Source organism: Amblyomma maculatum, chromosome 4 (genome assembly GCF_055883805.1).
Source record: "Amblyomma maculatum isolate TAMU_Amacu chromosome 4, ASM5588380v1, whole genome shotgun sequence".
Classification (NCBI taxonomy): Eukaryota; Metazoa; Arthropoda; class Arachnida; order Ixodida; family Ixodidae; genus Amblyomma; species Amblyomma maculatum.
Genome location: NC_139347.1, coordinates 179,997,212 through 180,012,111, shown reverse-complemented (window position 1 = coordinate 180,012,111; position 14,900 = coordinate 179,997,212). Strand labels below are relative to the sequence as shown.

At 48.2% G+C, this 14,900-nt stretch overlaps 1 protein-coding gene, 3 non-coding genes and 1 pseudogene across 4 annotated transcripts; all 5 read right to left on the bottom strand.

Moving 5' to 3' along the window:
* Positions 1-1,534: 1,534 nt before the first annotated feature.
* TRNAL-CAA (transfer RNA leucine (anticodon CAA)) lies at positions 1,535-1,658 on the bottom strand. Its single transcript has 2 exons — positions 1,621-1,658; positions 1,535-1,580 (listed from the first exon to the last, which is right to left on the bottom strand). It is a non-coding gene; the product is annotated as a tRNA-Leu (tRNA).
* A 65-nt stretch (positions 1,659-1,723) lies between these two features.
* TRNAL-CAA (transfer RNA leucine (anticodon CAA)) lies at positions 1,724-1,847 on the bottom strand. Its single transcript has 2 exons — positions 1,810-1,847; positions 1,724-1,769 (listed from the first exon to the last, which is right to left on the bottom strand). It is a non-coding gene; the product is annotated as a tRNA-Leu (tRNA).
* Positions 1,848-7,539: 5,692 nt separating this feature from the next.
* Positions 7,540-7,639, bottom strand: TRNAL-CAA (transfer RNA leucine (anticodon CAA)). Its single transcript is given in 2 exon segments — positions 7,540-7,585; positions 7,602-7,639. It is a non-coding gene; the product is annotated as a tRNA-Leu (tRNA).
* A 3,659-nt stretch (positions 7,640-11,298) lies between these two features.
* Positions 11,299-12,642, bottom strand: LOC146193739 (uncharacterized). The gene has a single exon (XM_084600123.1). It carries the CDS (start codon positions 12,583-12,585, stop codon positions 11,299-11,301), a length of 1,287 nt encoding a protein of 428 aa, XP_084456249.1. The 5' UTR covers positions 12,586-12,642.
* Positions 12,643-13,286: 644 nt separating this feature from the next.
* LOC146193738 (uncharacterized) lies at positions 13,287-14,418 on the bottom strand (annotated as a pseudogene).
* Positions 14,419-14,900: the final 482 nt, after the last annotated feature.

Sequence of the window (14,900 nt, the reverse complement as noted above, 5' to 3'; positions counted from 1 at the left end):
GTGGCTACGCGTAAGCTAGTGGTTAAATTGGTCGCCATCTCAAGAAATTATAAATCGCGAAACATATATCACTCACATCGCTTTTGCAGAAAGACAGCATTGCGGTTGATCTGTTGCACGGGATGACCATTCTTCCTTTTTGGCGAGTCCGTCCGTCGTTCCAAGCGCTGCTCCCGATCATGGACCGGGCTTGCAACGTCTCGACCGGAAAGGGTACCCCCGCTATGGCGGAGGCACAGGTGACACAGTTCTCCGGTCTGGGGGAACGTTTGGCCTTGGCTTGAAGGACGCCCGGCGAAGGGGGGCCGCCTTCAGTGGAGGCTGTCCGCTTTCCGCTCCTCCTTGGGTTGATTCCTCGTTGACACTGTCTTCATGCACCCGCTTCACAGGCAAGGTAGAAGCAGCTGGCATCTCAGCTTCAGTGTTCCCCTGTTCCTCACTGTGTTGCGTAGCCAAAGCTGGGCTTGCAGCACTGGCATTGCCGTCTTCTTTCGTGGGTGTCTCGGTCTCAGTAACATTTGACAACGGAACTATCAAATCTGATTCACGGTGTTCTTTCAGAGCAGGGGTCTTCTCAGAGGATTGTTCTTTCTGCTCTGCATCCTCAGTGATTCCACTGCTAGCTTCCTCGGCGTCCACTGCGTCCATCAAGTGCTCGCCAGCCACTTCACACGGCACGGGGCCTGCAACGTTGGCATACGTGCGCACACACTGCGACTCGTCATGGCCGTAGCGACGACACAGCCCGCAGCGCGGCACACGACAATCACGCCGTATATGTCCTTTCCCCCGGCACCGGAGGCAAAGCGGGGCTCTGCCTGGCACGTGGACGAGTGCGACGTCCTCGGCGACCCGAAGCTGATGCGGCAGGTCCTCAATGGTCACGCCCACTTTTAGCTTCAGCGTGACCGTTCGTGTCGTTGAAGCCTTGTCGACACACCCTTGCACCTTCCACTTTTCTCTTGATATTTCGGTGACTTTTCCAAAAGCCGCCAACGCCGCTCGCACATCATCGTCGTGCACGCCGTGAAGCAGCCAGAAAAGTTTTAGCCTGATGCCTTGGTTGCAAGGGTCAATGACCACGCATCGGTGCTCCTTCACTTCAAAAGCTTCGGCTTGCAAAATCTTCGCTTTCGCCTCTTCCCCTTTAAACGTTACAGCCCACACATGATTCATCTGATATGCCCCGAGGGCAACCACTTCCGGCAGCAGTGAAAGACGAGCGAGGGAGTCTCGAAAGTGCTCCACCCGGTACGGCCTGGCTTTTATGTCTCCATGCAAAAAAACAGTATGTAAAACACTCGAACCTGTAGGCAGATGCGGCAGAACCAGTTCATAATCCTTGGCAGGCCTTTCCGTACTCCTGATACCACGGCCCAGCTGGGCCGCTGAATCCGCTCCTTGGGAGCCCATGATGAACACGTCCGTCACGCTCGGTGGCCGGAAGTAGAATGCTCGGCCATCCTGACACTACCAGACAGATTTCAAGCGAAGCACGGTACTGCATGCTCGAAATATACGAAGGAAAAAAATGTGTCAGAAGTGGGATTCGAACCCACGCCCACATCCGTGGACCAGAAATCTCGTTTAGCCCACATACTAGTAGGCAAGGCATTGAACCTTGAGTCTGGCGCCTTAGACCGCTCGGCCATCCTGACACTACCAGACAGATTTCAAGCGAAGCACCGTACTGCATGCTCGAAATATACGAAGGAAAAAAATGTGTCAGAAGTGGGATTCGAACCCACGCCCACATCCGTGGACCAGAAATCTCGTTTAGCCCACATACTAGTAGGCAAGGCATTTAACCTTGAGTCTGGCGCCTTAGACCGCTCGGCCATCCTGACACTACCAGACGGATTTCAAGCGAAGCACCCTACTGCATGCTCGAAATATGCGAAGGAAAAAAATGTGTCAGAAGTGGGATTCGAACCCACGCCCACATCAGAGGACCAGAAATCTCGTTTAGCCCACATACTAGTAGGCAAGGCATTGAACCTTGAGTCTGGCGCCTTAGAACACTCGGCCATCCTTTTTTTCTTTTTTTTTCTTTATTGCCGGCTGTCATAAACATAACCAAGGTTGACACACAACTTGAACTGAACACTCCAGCTCGTGATGTTCACATAAATATGACACAGGTAAAAAAAGCCGTTGACCCTATTGGGGTTGACGTTGTCGAGTTAAAATTCTTTCAACTCTACCAATGGTTCAACTTTCACCATCCATGCTGGGACTGCACTCATCGCTTTGTGCATTTCAACAAAGGTGTACATACACTCGCGAAAGTAGAGCCTTGCAGGGCGACCTTCAGGGTCAACGTGGAAGCCCGCCATTCGGGACCGCCAAAGACTGTGTAATCCTAGCAACATTACGGTGCCTAGGGGTACATCATCTTCATTATCAGTCGGCAGGAACCTGATTCCGTGTGGATCCAAAGGTAATTCTTTTTTAAGTGTCTTTGTAATACGTCCCAAAAATAAACCCCCTCCCAGCAGTGCAGAAAAACATGGTCTACTGTCCCTGGTTGTTTACATATTAGGCATTGTGAACCCCAAGGCAGATAAAAACCCTCGTCTTCGAAAAATGTTTTCACCGATAATGTACCTGTATGTAGCTTAAAGAAAAACGTCTTTACCCCCGGAGAAACTGGCATTCTTTTCACGCGTTTTAATACGTCTTGACCTAGACTCTCGCTGTACAAGGCTCTGTACATAGGAAGAGGAAAAAGGTTGTCACAAATATCGTTGTACAGTTTCTTCTTTTTGACTGTACTCAAGTATTCTACCGAAAAACGAGCAGTTAAAATTCGGACACTGCTTACTATTTCTTGAAAAAACTTGGAAATTCGCCCTGGAATACTTCTCGTAGAGACAACAAAATTGGGCACTGCCCGAACGAGCCTTACTTGGCACGCAGTACGTAAGAAAGGGTCTGAGACGTCACGGTGGAAAATAAACCGACTAACGAGTTGGCGTACAAATAGATGAGCAAGCCCAAGTCCACCTTCTCGAACCCGGCGAAACAAGTTATCTCGGCTACACCTTTCCCATTTGGATGCCCAAATAAAAACTGAAAAAACGCGATGAAGCTTTTGTACATTTAACCTTGAACAATGAAGTACCTGCATGACATACCACAACTTTGCCACAAAAAACAGATTGCACACAGTGGCTCGTGCGAAGATAGATAGCAGCGCCCCTTTCCACTTGTCGACCTTCTCGCTTATTTCTTGAGCTTGGGCACGCCAGAATGTATCACTGTCTTCATAGCATTCCAAAGGTACGCCCAAATACTTCACCGGTGTTGTGACCCCGGTTACGTTGGCAAAAACATTGGGTGTCGATGATCACTCCCCATGCCAGAACCCTAAGCACTTTCCCCAGTTTACTGGGCTTCCTGAGATCGCACTGAATTCTTTCACTATCTCAACAGCCTTGAGTACACTTTCTTTGTCCAAGCAGAAAACTGCTACGTCATCTGCGTACGCCAAGAGTTTCACCTCGCACATATGCACTTGGAAGCCCTGGACAAATTCGCTTCGTATAATAGACAAGCACAAAGTTTCTATATAAATACAGAACAGAAGAGGGCTGAGGGGGCAGCCCTGGCGCACCGAGCGTTGCACATTTATTGGATCGCCCAGTTCCTTGTTGACAATCAATCTCGTGGTGCAGTTTCGGTACGCCAGGGCCACGCCCTCTCTGATAACAGAACCCACGTTGATATAGTCCAAAATAGAAAACAAAGCACCATGAGAAACACAATCAAAAGCCTTTTCCAAGTCGAGCTGGAGAACCGCGACCCTAGCGCAAACAGCGTCGCAGCACTCCAGCACGCACCTCGCCTTATGTATATTAGTAGTTATGGACCGTCCTTTGATGCCACAAGTCTGATGGGTGCCGACTATCTCTTGAATTACTGTCTGCAGCCTGGCCGCAAGAACTTTCATAAGGATTTTGTAACCAACATTTGTTAGTGATACAGGTCTGTATGATGTCACAAATCTTAATTTCTCCGTTTTATTAGTTTTAGGTAATAACACAGTGTGTGACGTGGCAAACGAAGGCGGCAACACTTTAAGGTGGAAACCTTCGTTAAAAACTTTTGCCAACAGCGGGGATAGCTCTTCCTTAAATGCTTTGTAGAAAGCTGCGCTCAAACCGTCAGGCCCAGGCGACTTCCCTGGGTTTAGGTTTTCTATTGCTCGTGCTACATCTTGCTCGGAAATTACCTGCTCTAGTCTTTCTTTTGTGCAGTTGTCCAGTAGGGGTAATGAAGAAAAAAACACCCCCTTAAACTTCTCCAACTCAATGTCCCTTATTGGGAATAGCTGCTGATAGTAATCATAGAACGCACCTGCTATGTCATCCTTATCCGCCATACGGCTGCCGTTCCATTCTATTTCTAGTATTTCGTTTCGACAAGCGTGTGCTTTTTCGAGACTGAGGGCTCGCTTAGTGGGGGCCTCGCCAGCTGTCAATCTTTCAAACCTTGCACGAAGGATCGCTCCACGATATCGTTCCTCATCCATTAACTCTATTTTCTTTTTAATATTTTTCTTGTCATCTTTATACACCCCCGGCTGTTTGCTTTCCTGAGCAACTAACATGTTTAGTGTTGACCTTAGTCCTGCCTCTTCTCGTTTTTCGTTATGACGAATGTAACTACCTCTTTCTATCGCTTTCATCTTTATTTCTTGTTTAAATAGCTCCCACTGCTCCCCAATGTTACTGCTAGGTCGCTTCTCTATTTCTTTTATCTTCTCTAATATAGTATCACGTAAAATCTGGTCATCTAAGAGTTTAGAATTTAACTTCCAGAGTCAGAGAAAATGTTTGCTTTGATTTCTAGGTCCAATACTGCACTTCACAAGACAGTGATCGGAAAACGAAATCACGATAACGGCATAATTTTGACAGTTTGGTATCGCATCCAACGATACATAAATCCGATCAAGTCGCGCATGACTGGATCCCTGGAAATGAGTGTAAAGCACACTGCGCGCACCATCCAAACACTCCCCAACGTCTTCCAGCGAAAATTCACCAATCATCTGGGACAAACAGTCGGTGCTTGCGTCTTTGTAGGCACGGTTTGAGGTCTTATCTCTAGCGCTTAACACGCAGTTAAAATCCCCCATCACCACGAGTTTCCTCTCTGAACTTAAATATCGTTGCATGCTTGTGAAGAAGTTGAACCTTTCTTCAACAGTATTGTGTGCATACACAGACAGAACGCGCCATTCGCTATTGTGAAAAACGACGTCGCAGACAATGAGCCTTCCACATGCGGACGAGGTCACGGCCTGCACTGTCAGTCCTGGCAACCGCCTAACAAGCAGGTGGCACCCAGCCGATGAACCCACCGCGTGACTAACAGCCACATCATACCTTGACGTGAAACGCTGCACCATGCTCCCAGTCGCCTCCTTCCCTTCCACTTTGGTTTCTTGAACCGCTAGCACGTCTATGTCTAGCTCTGTCACAAGCCGATGTACTTGGATTTGTTTTCGTCTCCCTGCCAACCCACGGACGTTAAGCGTTGCTACGCTCAGGGCCTGTTTCATCGCCATTTTCATGCATAAAGAGGACACCGGGAGCAAGGCGCTTACCTTTCACGTCTAGCGTGCCGCTAGACAGTTCCAGAGGTCCCACCGCCATCACTTATGATGGGCCCGACTTGCTGCGGGGAAGGCTTTTCAGCGGTTTTCCTGACTGCCGAGGTATTAGGTTTGGGCCTGAACGGTGGTCGTCGGCTCTGTGTCGCTTTCGCTGGTGGCTCCTCGTTGTTGCTAAGGTTCCCTTTGTCAGCACAGTTGCCGGCCTCAGCATGCGGACGCTTTGGCGCACAAGCGGTGCCCGTTGTCCGAGCTCCGACTTCCGTGGTAGCACTCACACTCATTGTTGGTCCCTGTTGTGCGGCGCCTTGACTGAACACGTCCTCTTTCAAGGACAACTCCGATACAGCCGACGCTGGCTCTTGAGTGCTGGTGTCCACGCACACCTCTTTATCCGTGCCATTCGATGTCGCCACATTATCTGGCACTGCGGAACCTCCCGTGTTGTCTTGAGTTTCCTTCGCTGCTTCTTCAGCCTCGGCAACGTCCATCACGTCCTCGGGCGTCTCCTCTCTCATAGCTGGTACCGTTGCCGCCGCGTACGTGCGCACACACTCCACTTCCGCGTGTCCGAAGCGCCGGCAGCGAGAGCAACGCGCCACTTTACACTCGCGTCGCACGTGTCCGGAGCCGTGGCAACGTAGACATTGCATAGGCCTTCCGGGCACTACGACGAGCGCCAACTCGCCTGCTACCCTCAGTTGATGGGGAAGGTCATCCAATTTCATCCCTGTCTTCAACTTCAGGAGTACGGACTGTGTTGTGGAGCCTTTTTCGTTTACACCCGAGACGCGCCATCATTCACGGGTGACTTCGGTTACGTTTCTTCGTCAGCCACACCGTGGAGCATCCAGTGAAGTGGGAGGCGGACTTGCTGGTCTTGAGGGTCGAAAATAATGCATCGTCGCCCCTTAACGTTAAGCTCTTTCAAAGCACAGATGCGCTTTGTGGCTTCAGCGGTCTTGAAAGTGACAGCCCATACGTGATTTACCTGATACGCCCCCAATGCGCCAACCTCGGGGAGCGCGTCCGTCTCGGCGAGCGCATCGCGGAAATCCTCGACTCGGAAGGGTCTAGCTTTAACATCTCCGTGCAAAAAAAAGCGTGTTTAACGCAACACGTCCTGTAGGTTGCTGAGGCAAAACGATCTGATACTCGCTATCAGTACTTGCGTCGGACCTGTTTTCGCGGCCAGCCTGGGCCGCTATCGCCGCTCCGGTGGAGCCCATGATCCTGCGTCCGCACCGAACGGTAGCCGGAAGTAGAATGAACACTCGGCCATCCTGACACTGCCAGACAGATTTCAAGTGAAGCACCGTACTGCATGCTCGAAATATACAAAGGAAAAAAAATTTGTCATAAGTGGGATTCGAACCCACGCCCACATCCGTGGACCAGAAATCTCGTTTAGTCCACATACTAGTAGGCAAGGCATTTAACCTTGAGTTTGGCGCCTTAGACCGTTCGGTCATCCTGACACTGCCAGACAGATTTCAAGTGAAACACCTTACTGCACGCGAGAAATATACGAAGGAAAAAATTTGTCAGAAGTGGGATTCGAACCCACGCCCACATCCGTGGACCAGAAATCTCGTTTAGTCCACATACTAGTAGGCAAGGCATTTAACCTTGAGTTTGGCGCCTTAGACCGTTCGGCCATCCTGACACTGCCAGACAGATTTCAAGTGAAGCACCTTACTGCACGCGAGAAATATACGAAGGAAAAAATTTGTCAGAAGTGGGATTCGAACCCACGCCCACATCCGTGGACCAGAAATCTCGTTTAGTCCACATACTAGTAGGCAAGGCATTTAACCTTGAGTTTGGCGCCTTAGACCGTTCGGTCATCCTGACACTGCCAGACAGATTTCAAGTGAAGCACCGTACTGCATGCGAGAAATATACGAAGGAAAAAAATTTGTCAGAAGTGGGATTCGAACCCACGCCCACATCCGTGGACCAGAAATCTCGTTTATTTAACCTTGAGTCTGGCGCCTTAGACCGCTCGGCCATCCTTACTTTTTTTTTTTTATTACCGACATGGCAACTACAAAGAACGATGAAAAGTCGCATGGAATTAAAAACAAGACACTTTCTGACAGGTTATCTGCGATAGAATGGATTAAGTGACATGAGCTTGTCCAAGACTGGCAGCCATTCCGGTGGTTCAGATTGCCCTCCGAAAACATCACGCGTGTACATTACACTTTCAACAAAATACTGATGGGCTGGGTGTATGACAACATGCTCATGGCGAACATCCATCTGCGTTCTCCATATGCTTTGCATACACAAGACCAATAAATCACTGGGCACTTCTCCTGGCTGGGCGCATGGAAGGTAGCGTATGCCAAACGGCGTTATTGGTAAGTCCTTTTTAATAGTACGCTGTAGCACGTCCCACAAAAAAACCGCATCGTGACAATCAAGGAAAATATGCACTATGGTTTCCAGCTTTTTGCAAATTAAACAGTCAGCAGACCAAGGCACGAAAAGGCCTTTGCTTTCCAGCCATGGCTTCACCGGAAGAGTGCCGGTATGCAATTGAAAAAAGAAAGATTTAGCGGACGATCTGATGGGCATTCTTTTCACTCTTTTCAACACGTCCCGCTCCGGACCCAAAGCATGTACAGAGCGATAAAGAGGCACAGGTAAAAAGGTTTCCAATAAATCTTTGTAAAGCCGTGTTCGCTTAACAGTACACATATACTCATTTGAAAATCTCGCCTTCACTATTTGGAAAGACGCGACAACTTCACGAAGAAAAGCACTTAGAGCCATTGGCCCTGTAGACATAGTGGAAACTACATATTCCGGCAGTGAATCACGCAGTCGCACTTGGATTACCGTTCTAAGAAAAACATCGCTTTGTTCGCGCAAAAAAAAAGAACCTAGTTACAATCTGCTTTAAGTAGTCCCAGTCCACCATTATGCACCGTATGAAACAGATTGCATCGACTGGTACGCTCCCATGTTGAAGCCCACACAAACGTGGCAAATAGCCTATGCAGTTTTTGAACAGAGATTCTTGAAATACATAAGACTTGCCGCATGTAAAAAAATTTTGCAACTGGGAACATATTGCAAACAGTAGCTCTTGAGAACATAGAAAAGTTATGTCCTCCCAATTTGTTTGTTTGGGTTTTCACTTGCTCAACTTCACCGGCCCAACATTCCTTGCTTTCACGGTAATGCTTTAGTGGCACACCAAGGTAATTGCCTGGCGTTGTGGTCCATTGCATACTGGAGAATAATTCAGGCGCGTATTGCCAGTTTCCGTGCCAAAATCCTAAACACTTTGCCCAACTAATTTCACTTCCACTTGCAGTGCAAAAAGCAGTGGCTTCTTTTACAACTTCTTGCACGCTCTCATGGTCAGTACAAAAAACCGCAATATCGTCCGCGCATGCCAAAACCCGAACTTCACTTTGAAAAAATCTATAACCGCGTATGTTTGGCCTTGTAAGCAATCTTAGACAGAAAGGCTCCATAAAGCGCAAACAAAAGGGGAGACAGAGGACAGCCCTGCCTTACTGACGACTGAACAGGTATACGATCAGTTAACTGCTTATTCACGACCAGTCTCGTTGAACAGCACTCGTAAGCCATTTTCACGCCCTTTGTAATCACGGAACCAGCATTGACATACTCTAAAACAGAGAACAAAATTTCATGTGCCACTTTATCAAATGCTTTGTGGAGGTCTAATTGCATCATGGCTACGTGGTCATGCATCGCGTCACAACATTCGAGAACACTCCTTGCTGCGTGTATGTTAGTAAAAATGGTCCTTCCTTTTATACCGCATGTCTGATGTGGGCCTACAAGAGAAGTAATTTCACGTTGGAGTCGTCGCCCTAATACTTTCATGTAAATTTTATAGTCAACATTCGTTAGACTTATAGGACGGTAAGACGCTACAGACTGAAGCTTAACTGGGTCATCTGTTTTCGGGATTAGTACAACGTGTGACATTCGAAAAGACGGAGGAGGTACGTTCTTTTCGTAGCATTCACTAATTACTCTTTCCAGTAAAACAGCCATTTCATTAGGAAAGGCCTTGTATATGGCAGCACCAAGACCATCTGGTCCGGGTGACTTATTGGAATTTAATTCCCCGATAACGGCCTCAATTTCCTCGGAAATAATACTTGCTTCAAGTGTCTGCGCAACTTCGTCTTCTACTCTTGGCATCAGCGACAGAAAGTCTTTTCTGAAGCGTTCAATGTCCGGTGTTTTCAGGCTAAACAATTCGCTGTAAAATTCTACAAACGCCCGTTCAATCGTTTTTTTTTTTACGAGGTAACTACGTTCTGATAGCAGATTTCTTTTATCTCTTTTGACACTGCGTACCTTTTTTCGTCACTAAGTGCCCTTTTCGTGGGCGTCTCTCCGAGCCACAATTTTTCGCTGCGTGCTCTTATCACCGCACCGCGATACTTCTCTTCGTCCATCACCTCAAGTTTGGTTTTTATCTTTTTAATATCTTGGGCGAACAAGCCAGGCTTAACGCTCTCCATGCTAAGCATGTATTCAAGTGTGCTACGAAGTTCTTTTTCTTGTTCTCTTTCTTTACGTCGGAGAGTGCATGCTCGGTCAATAGCAGCTATCTTTATCTCGCACTTAAACTGCTCCCATGCTTGCATAAAATTAGAGTCATTTTGTAACATATGCTTAATATATTCTTTAACTTTAGTGGTAAACTCTTCATCCAGCAGCAGTTTTTCATTAAATTTCCACAGCTCCCAATTGAACTTTGTTGCCTTACTTTTCATGCCTAGAGTAATCATTACGAGGGAGTGGTCACTAAAGCTCATGGGAAGTGTTTCATATTCCGAGCACAAGGGCACACAATCAATGGGAACATATATTCGGTCCAACCTTGCATGACAGCTACCTTGAAAGTGCGTGAACATTGCTTGGCCTTCATGCGTCAGTATACAGCCAGCATCTTCAAGCTCTGCCTCATTAACAATGTCAATAAGTAACTCTGCCCTTTTGTCACGAAGGCCACGGTCTGTTGTTCTATCTTCCGGTCTACAGACACAGTTGAAGTCTCCAAGCAGGAGAACACGCCTCTCATGTATTAGGAATGGTTTCATATAGTGAAAAAACTCTTCGCGCTCAGACGTTCTAGTAGGCGCATAAACGCAGATCACTCTCCAGTCCAATCCAGAAAAACTGAAATCACATATCAAAAGCCGACCACTCTCACACGAGAACACAGACTGTACGCACTCTATGCAATTTCGAATGAAAATGACACATCCCCCCGATCTTCCAACCGCATGACAAACGCAAACACTATATCTAGAACGATATATTTGAGCCATTTTATGTTTGTTGTTCGCTTTCCATTTTGCTCTCTTGAACTGCTAGCATATCAATTTCATTTTCCAGCAGAATGCGGTTCAGCTGCAGTTGTCTCCGACGCGTTGACAGCCCCCTCACATTTAGCGTGGCTACGCGTAAGCTAGTGGTTAAATGGGCCGCCATCTCAAGAAATTATAAATCGCGAAACATATCACTCACATCGCTTTTGCAGAAAGACAGCATTGCGGTTGATCTGTTGCACGGGATGACCATTCTTCCTTTTTGGCGAGTCCGTCCGTCGTTCCAAGCGCTGCTCCCGATCATGGACCGGGCTTGTAACGTCTCGACCGGAAAGGGTACCCCCGCTATGGCGGAGGCACAGGTGACACAGTTCTCCGGTCTGGGGGCACGTTTGGCCTTGGCTTGAAGGACGCCCGGCGAAGGGGGGCCGCCTTCAGTGGAGGCTGTCCGCTTTCCGCTCCTCCTTGGGTTGATTCCGCGTTGACACTGTCTTCATACACCCGCTTCACAGGCAAGGTAGAAGCAGCTGGCATCTCAGCTTCAGTGTCCCCCTGTTCCTCACTGTGTTGCGTAGCCGAAGCTGGGCTTGCAGCACTGGCATTGCCGTCTTCTTTCGTGGGTGTCTCGGTCCCAGCAACATTCGGCAACGGAACAATCACAACTGACTCAGTGTTATTTAAGGGCCGGGATCTTCTCAGAGGATTCTTCTTCAGCTCTGCATCCTCAGTGGTTCCACTGCTAGTTTCCTCGGCGTCCACTGCGTCCATCAAGTGCTCGCCTGCCACTTCACTCGGCACGGGGCCTGCAACGTTGGCATACGTGCTCACACACTGGGACTCGTCATGGCCGTAGCGACGACACAGCCCGCAGAGCGGCACACGACACTCACGCCGTATATGACCTTTCCCGTGGCACCGGAGGCAAAGCGGGGCTCTGCCTGGGACGTGGACGAGTGCGACGTCCTCGGCGACCCGAAGCTGATGCGGCAGGTCCTCGATGGTAACGCCCACTTTTAGCTTCAGCGTGACCGTTCGAGTCGTTGAAGCCTTGTCGACACACCCTTGCACTTTCCACTTGTCTCTTGATATTTCCGTAACTTTTCCATAAGCCGCCAACGCCGCTCGCACATCATCGTCGTGCACGCCGTGAAGCAGCCAGAAAAGTTTCAACCTGATCCCTTGGTTACAGGGGTCAATGACCACGCATCGGTGTTCCTTGACTTCAAAAGCTTGAGCTTGCAAAATCTCCGCTTTTGCCTCTTCACCTTTAAACGTTACCGCCCACACTTGATTCATTTGATATGCCCCGAGGGCAACCACTTCCGGCAGCAGTGAAAGACGAGCGAGGGAGTCTCGAAAGTGCTCCACCTGGTACGGCCTGGCTTTTACGTCGCCGTGCAAAAAAACAGTATGCAAAACACTCGAACCTGTAGGCAGATGCGGTAGAACCAGTTCATATTCCTTGGCAGGCCTTTCCGTGTTCCTGATACCACGGCCCAGCTGGGCCGCTGAATCCGCTCCTTGGGAGCCCATGATAATCACGTCCGTCACGCTCGGTGGCCGGAAGTGGAATCGACTCGGCCATCCTGACACTCCCACCAGAGAGATTTCAAGTGAATCACCGTAGTGCATGCTCGAAATATACGAAGGAAAAAAAGGTCAGAAGTGGGATTCTAACCCACGCCCACATCCGTTGTCCAGAAATCTCGTTTAGCCCACATACTAGTAGGCAAGGCATTTAACCTTGCGTCTGGCGACTTAGACCACTCGGCCATCCTGACACTCCCACCAGAGAGATTTCAAGTGAAGCACCGTACTGCATGCTCGAAATATACGAAGGAAAAAAAATGTGTCAGAATGGGATTCGAACCCACGCCCACATCCGTCGTCCAGAAATCTCGTTTAGCCCACATACTAGTAGGCAAGGCATTTAACCTTGCGTCTGGCGCCTTAGACCACTCGGCCATCCTGACACTCCCACCAGAGAGATTTCAAGTGAAGCACCGTACTGCATGCTCGAAATATACGAAGGAAAAAAATGTGTCAGAATGGGATTCGAACCCACGCCCACATCCGTTGTCCAGAAATCTCGTTTAGCCCACATACTAGTAGGCAAGGCATTTAACCTTGCGTCTGGCGCCTTAGACCACTCGGCCATCCTGACACTCCCACCAGAGAGATTTCAAGTGAAGCACCGTACTGCATGCTCGAAATATACGAAGGAAAAAAATGTGTCAGAATGGGATTCGAACCCACGCCCACATCCGTGGACCAGAAATCTCGTTTAGCCCACATACTAGTATGCAAGGCATTTAACCTTGAGTCTCGCGCCTTAGACCGCTCGGCCATCCTGTTTTTTTTTTTAGCCTTTTTATTGAGACAAGCACGATACATTGTTAAAAGCACCCCGGCTGCTTCAGCCGGTCACAAGTTAAAATGACTTGATTTGAACTAAATCGTCAAGCACACTCATCCACGCGGGTGGGCCTTTCTGCACTCGGTACACATCACGTATATAACATACACTTTCCACAAAGTTTTCCCTTGTAGTTCGGACGTTTACATCAGCATTGCGTACCGCCATTCGAGGTTTCCATAAACTATGGAGGCCGAAGAGCATAATCATGTCGTAAGGGACACCTGTGTCATCTGTGTCTGTTGGTAAGTAGCGGATTCCAATCGGTGTTAAAGGTAGTTCCTTTTTAGTGTACGTTGAAGGACATCCCAATAGAAGATCGCGTCCCAACATTCAATGAACACATGTTCAACGGTTTCTGGCTTTTTGCACAGCAAGCAGTTCGTTGTCCATGGTACAAAAATGCCTTTGTCATGTAGCCATGTCTTAACCGGCAAGGTACCTGTGTGCAGTTTGAAGAAGAATGTTTTTGTACTTGCTTTAACTGGCATCCTTTTAATTATTTTAAGAACATCTTGTCCTAGGCCTCCAGAGTTTATTATACGATACAGAGGCACTGGCATGATAACATCTATAAGATCTTTGTACAGTTTTTTCCTCTTTACAGTGCTCAGATACTCTTGTGAAAACCGAACCTTGAGAAATTGCACCAAGTCAACAAGTTCTTTCAAATAACCTCTAGCGCCACAAGTTGGCGATCTCACAGTGGATACTATAAAATCAGGAAGAGCCCTGCTCAGACGCACCTGCATCATTGAGCGCAGGAAGGGGTCTTTCTAATCCCTCATAAACATAAAACGGGACACAACCTGGCGAACAAACAAATGCGCGAGACCCAGACCACCATCTTGAACTGTTCGAAACAAATTGGTTCTTCTGAACCTCTCCCAACTTGAATTCCAGATAAACACAGCAAATACATTATACATTTTTTGAACATTTACACGCGACATAGATAGAAACTGCAAAATATACCACACTTTGGCAATTAAAAAAATGTTGCATACTTTTGCTCTCGCAAACATCGACAAGTCTCGTCCTTGCCATGCCTTTGCTTTCTCGCTCACTTTTGACGTCGCCTCGTTCCAGTAATCTGCGCTCTTGTTATAGTGCTCGAGAGGCACACCCAAGTAGTTCGACGGCATGTTTGTCCACTGCAGATTCGCGAACAACGGTGGTGTAATTCCCCAGCTTCCGTGCCAAAAGCCCACACTCTTCTCCCGCGGTCACTACAGAATACAGCAATGTCGTCCGCATACGCAAGAATTTTAACATTAGATGACTGAAACCTGAAGCCATTTATTCGGTCGTTGTTAATAAGGCTTAAACAGAAGGGCTCAAGGTAAAGTGCAAAAGGCAATGGTGAAAGCGGTCATCCCCGCCGTACGGAGGACCGCAGAGGGATGGGTTCACACAGGTTCTTATTGACAATTATTTGAACTGTACAGCTGCTGTAAACCATTTTAAGCCCGTCTAGTATTATGCTGCCCACATTTACATGTTCCAAAACTGAGTACAGGACATCGTGCGC

Coding starts and splice junctions, on each gene's coding strand:
- LOC146193739 (XM_084600123.1), bottom strand. CDS start 12,585: ATGCACTACGGTGATTCACTTGAAATCTCTCTGGTGGGAGTGTCAGGA.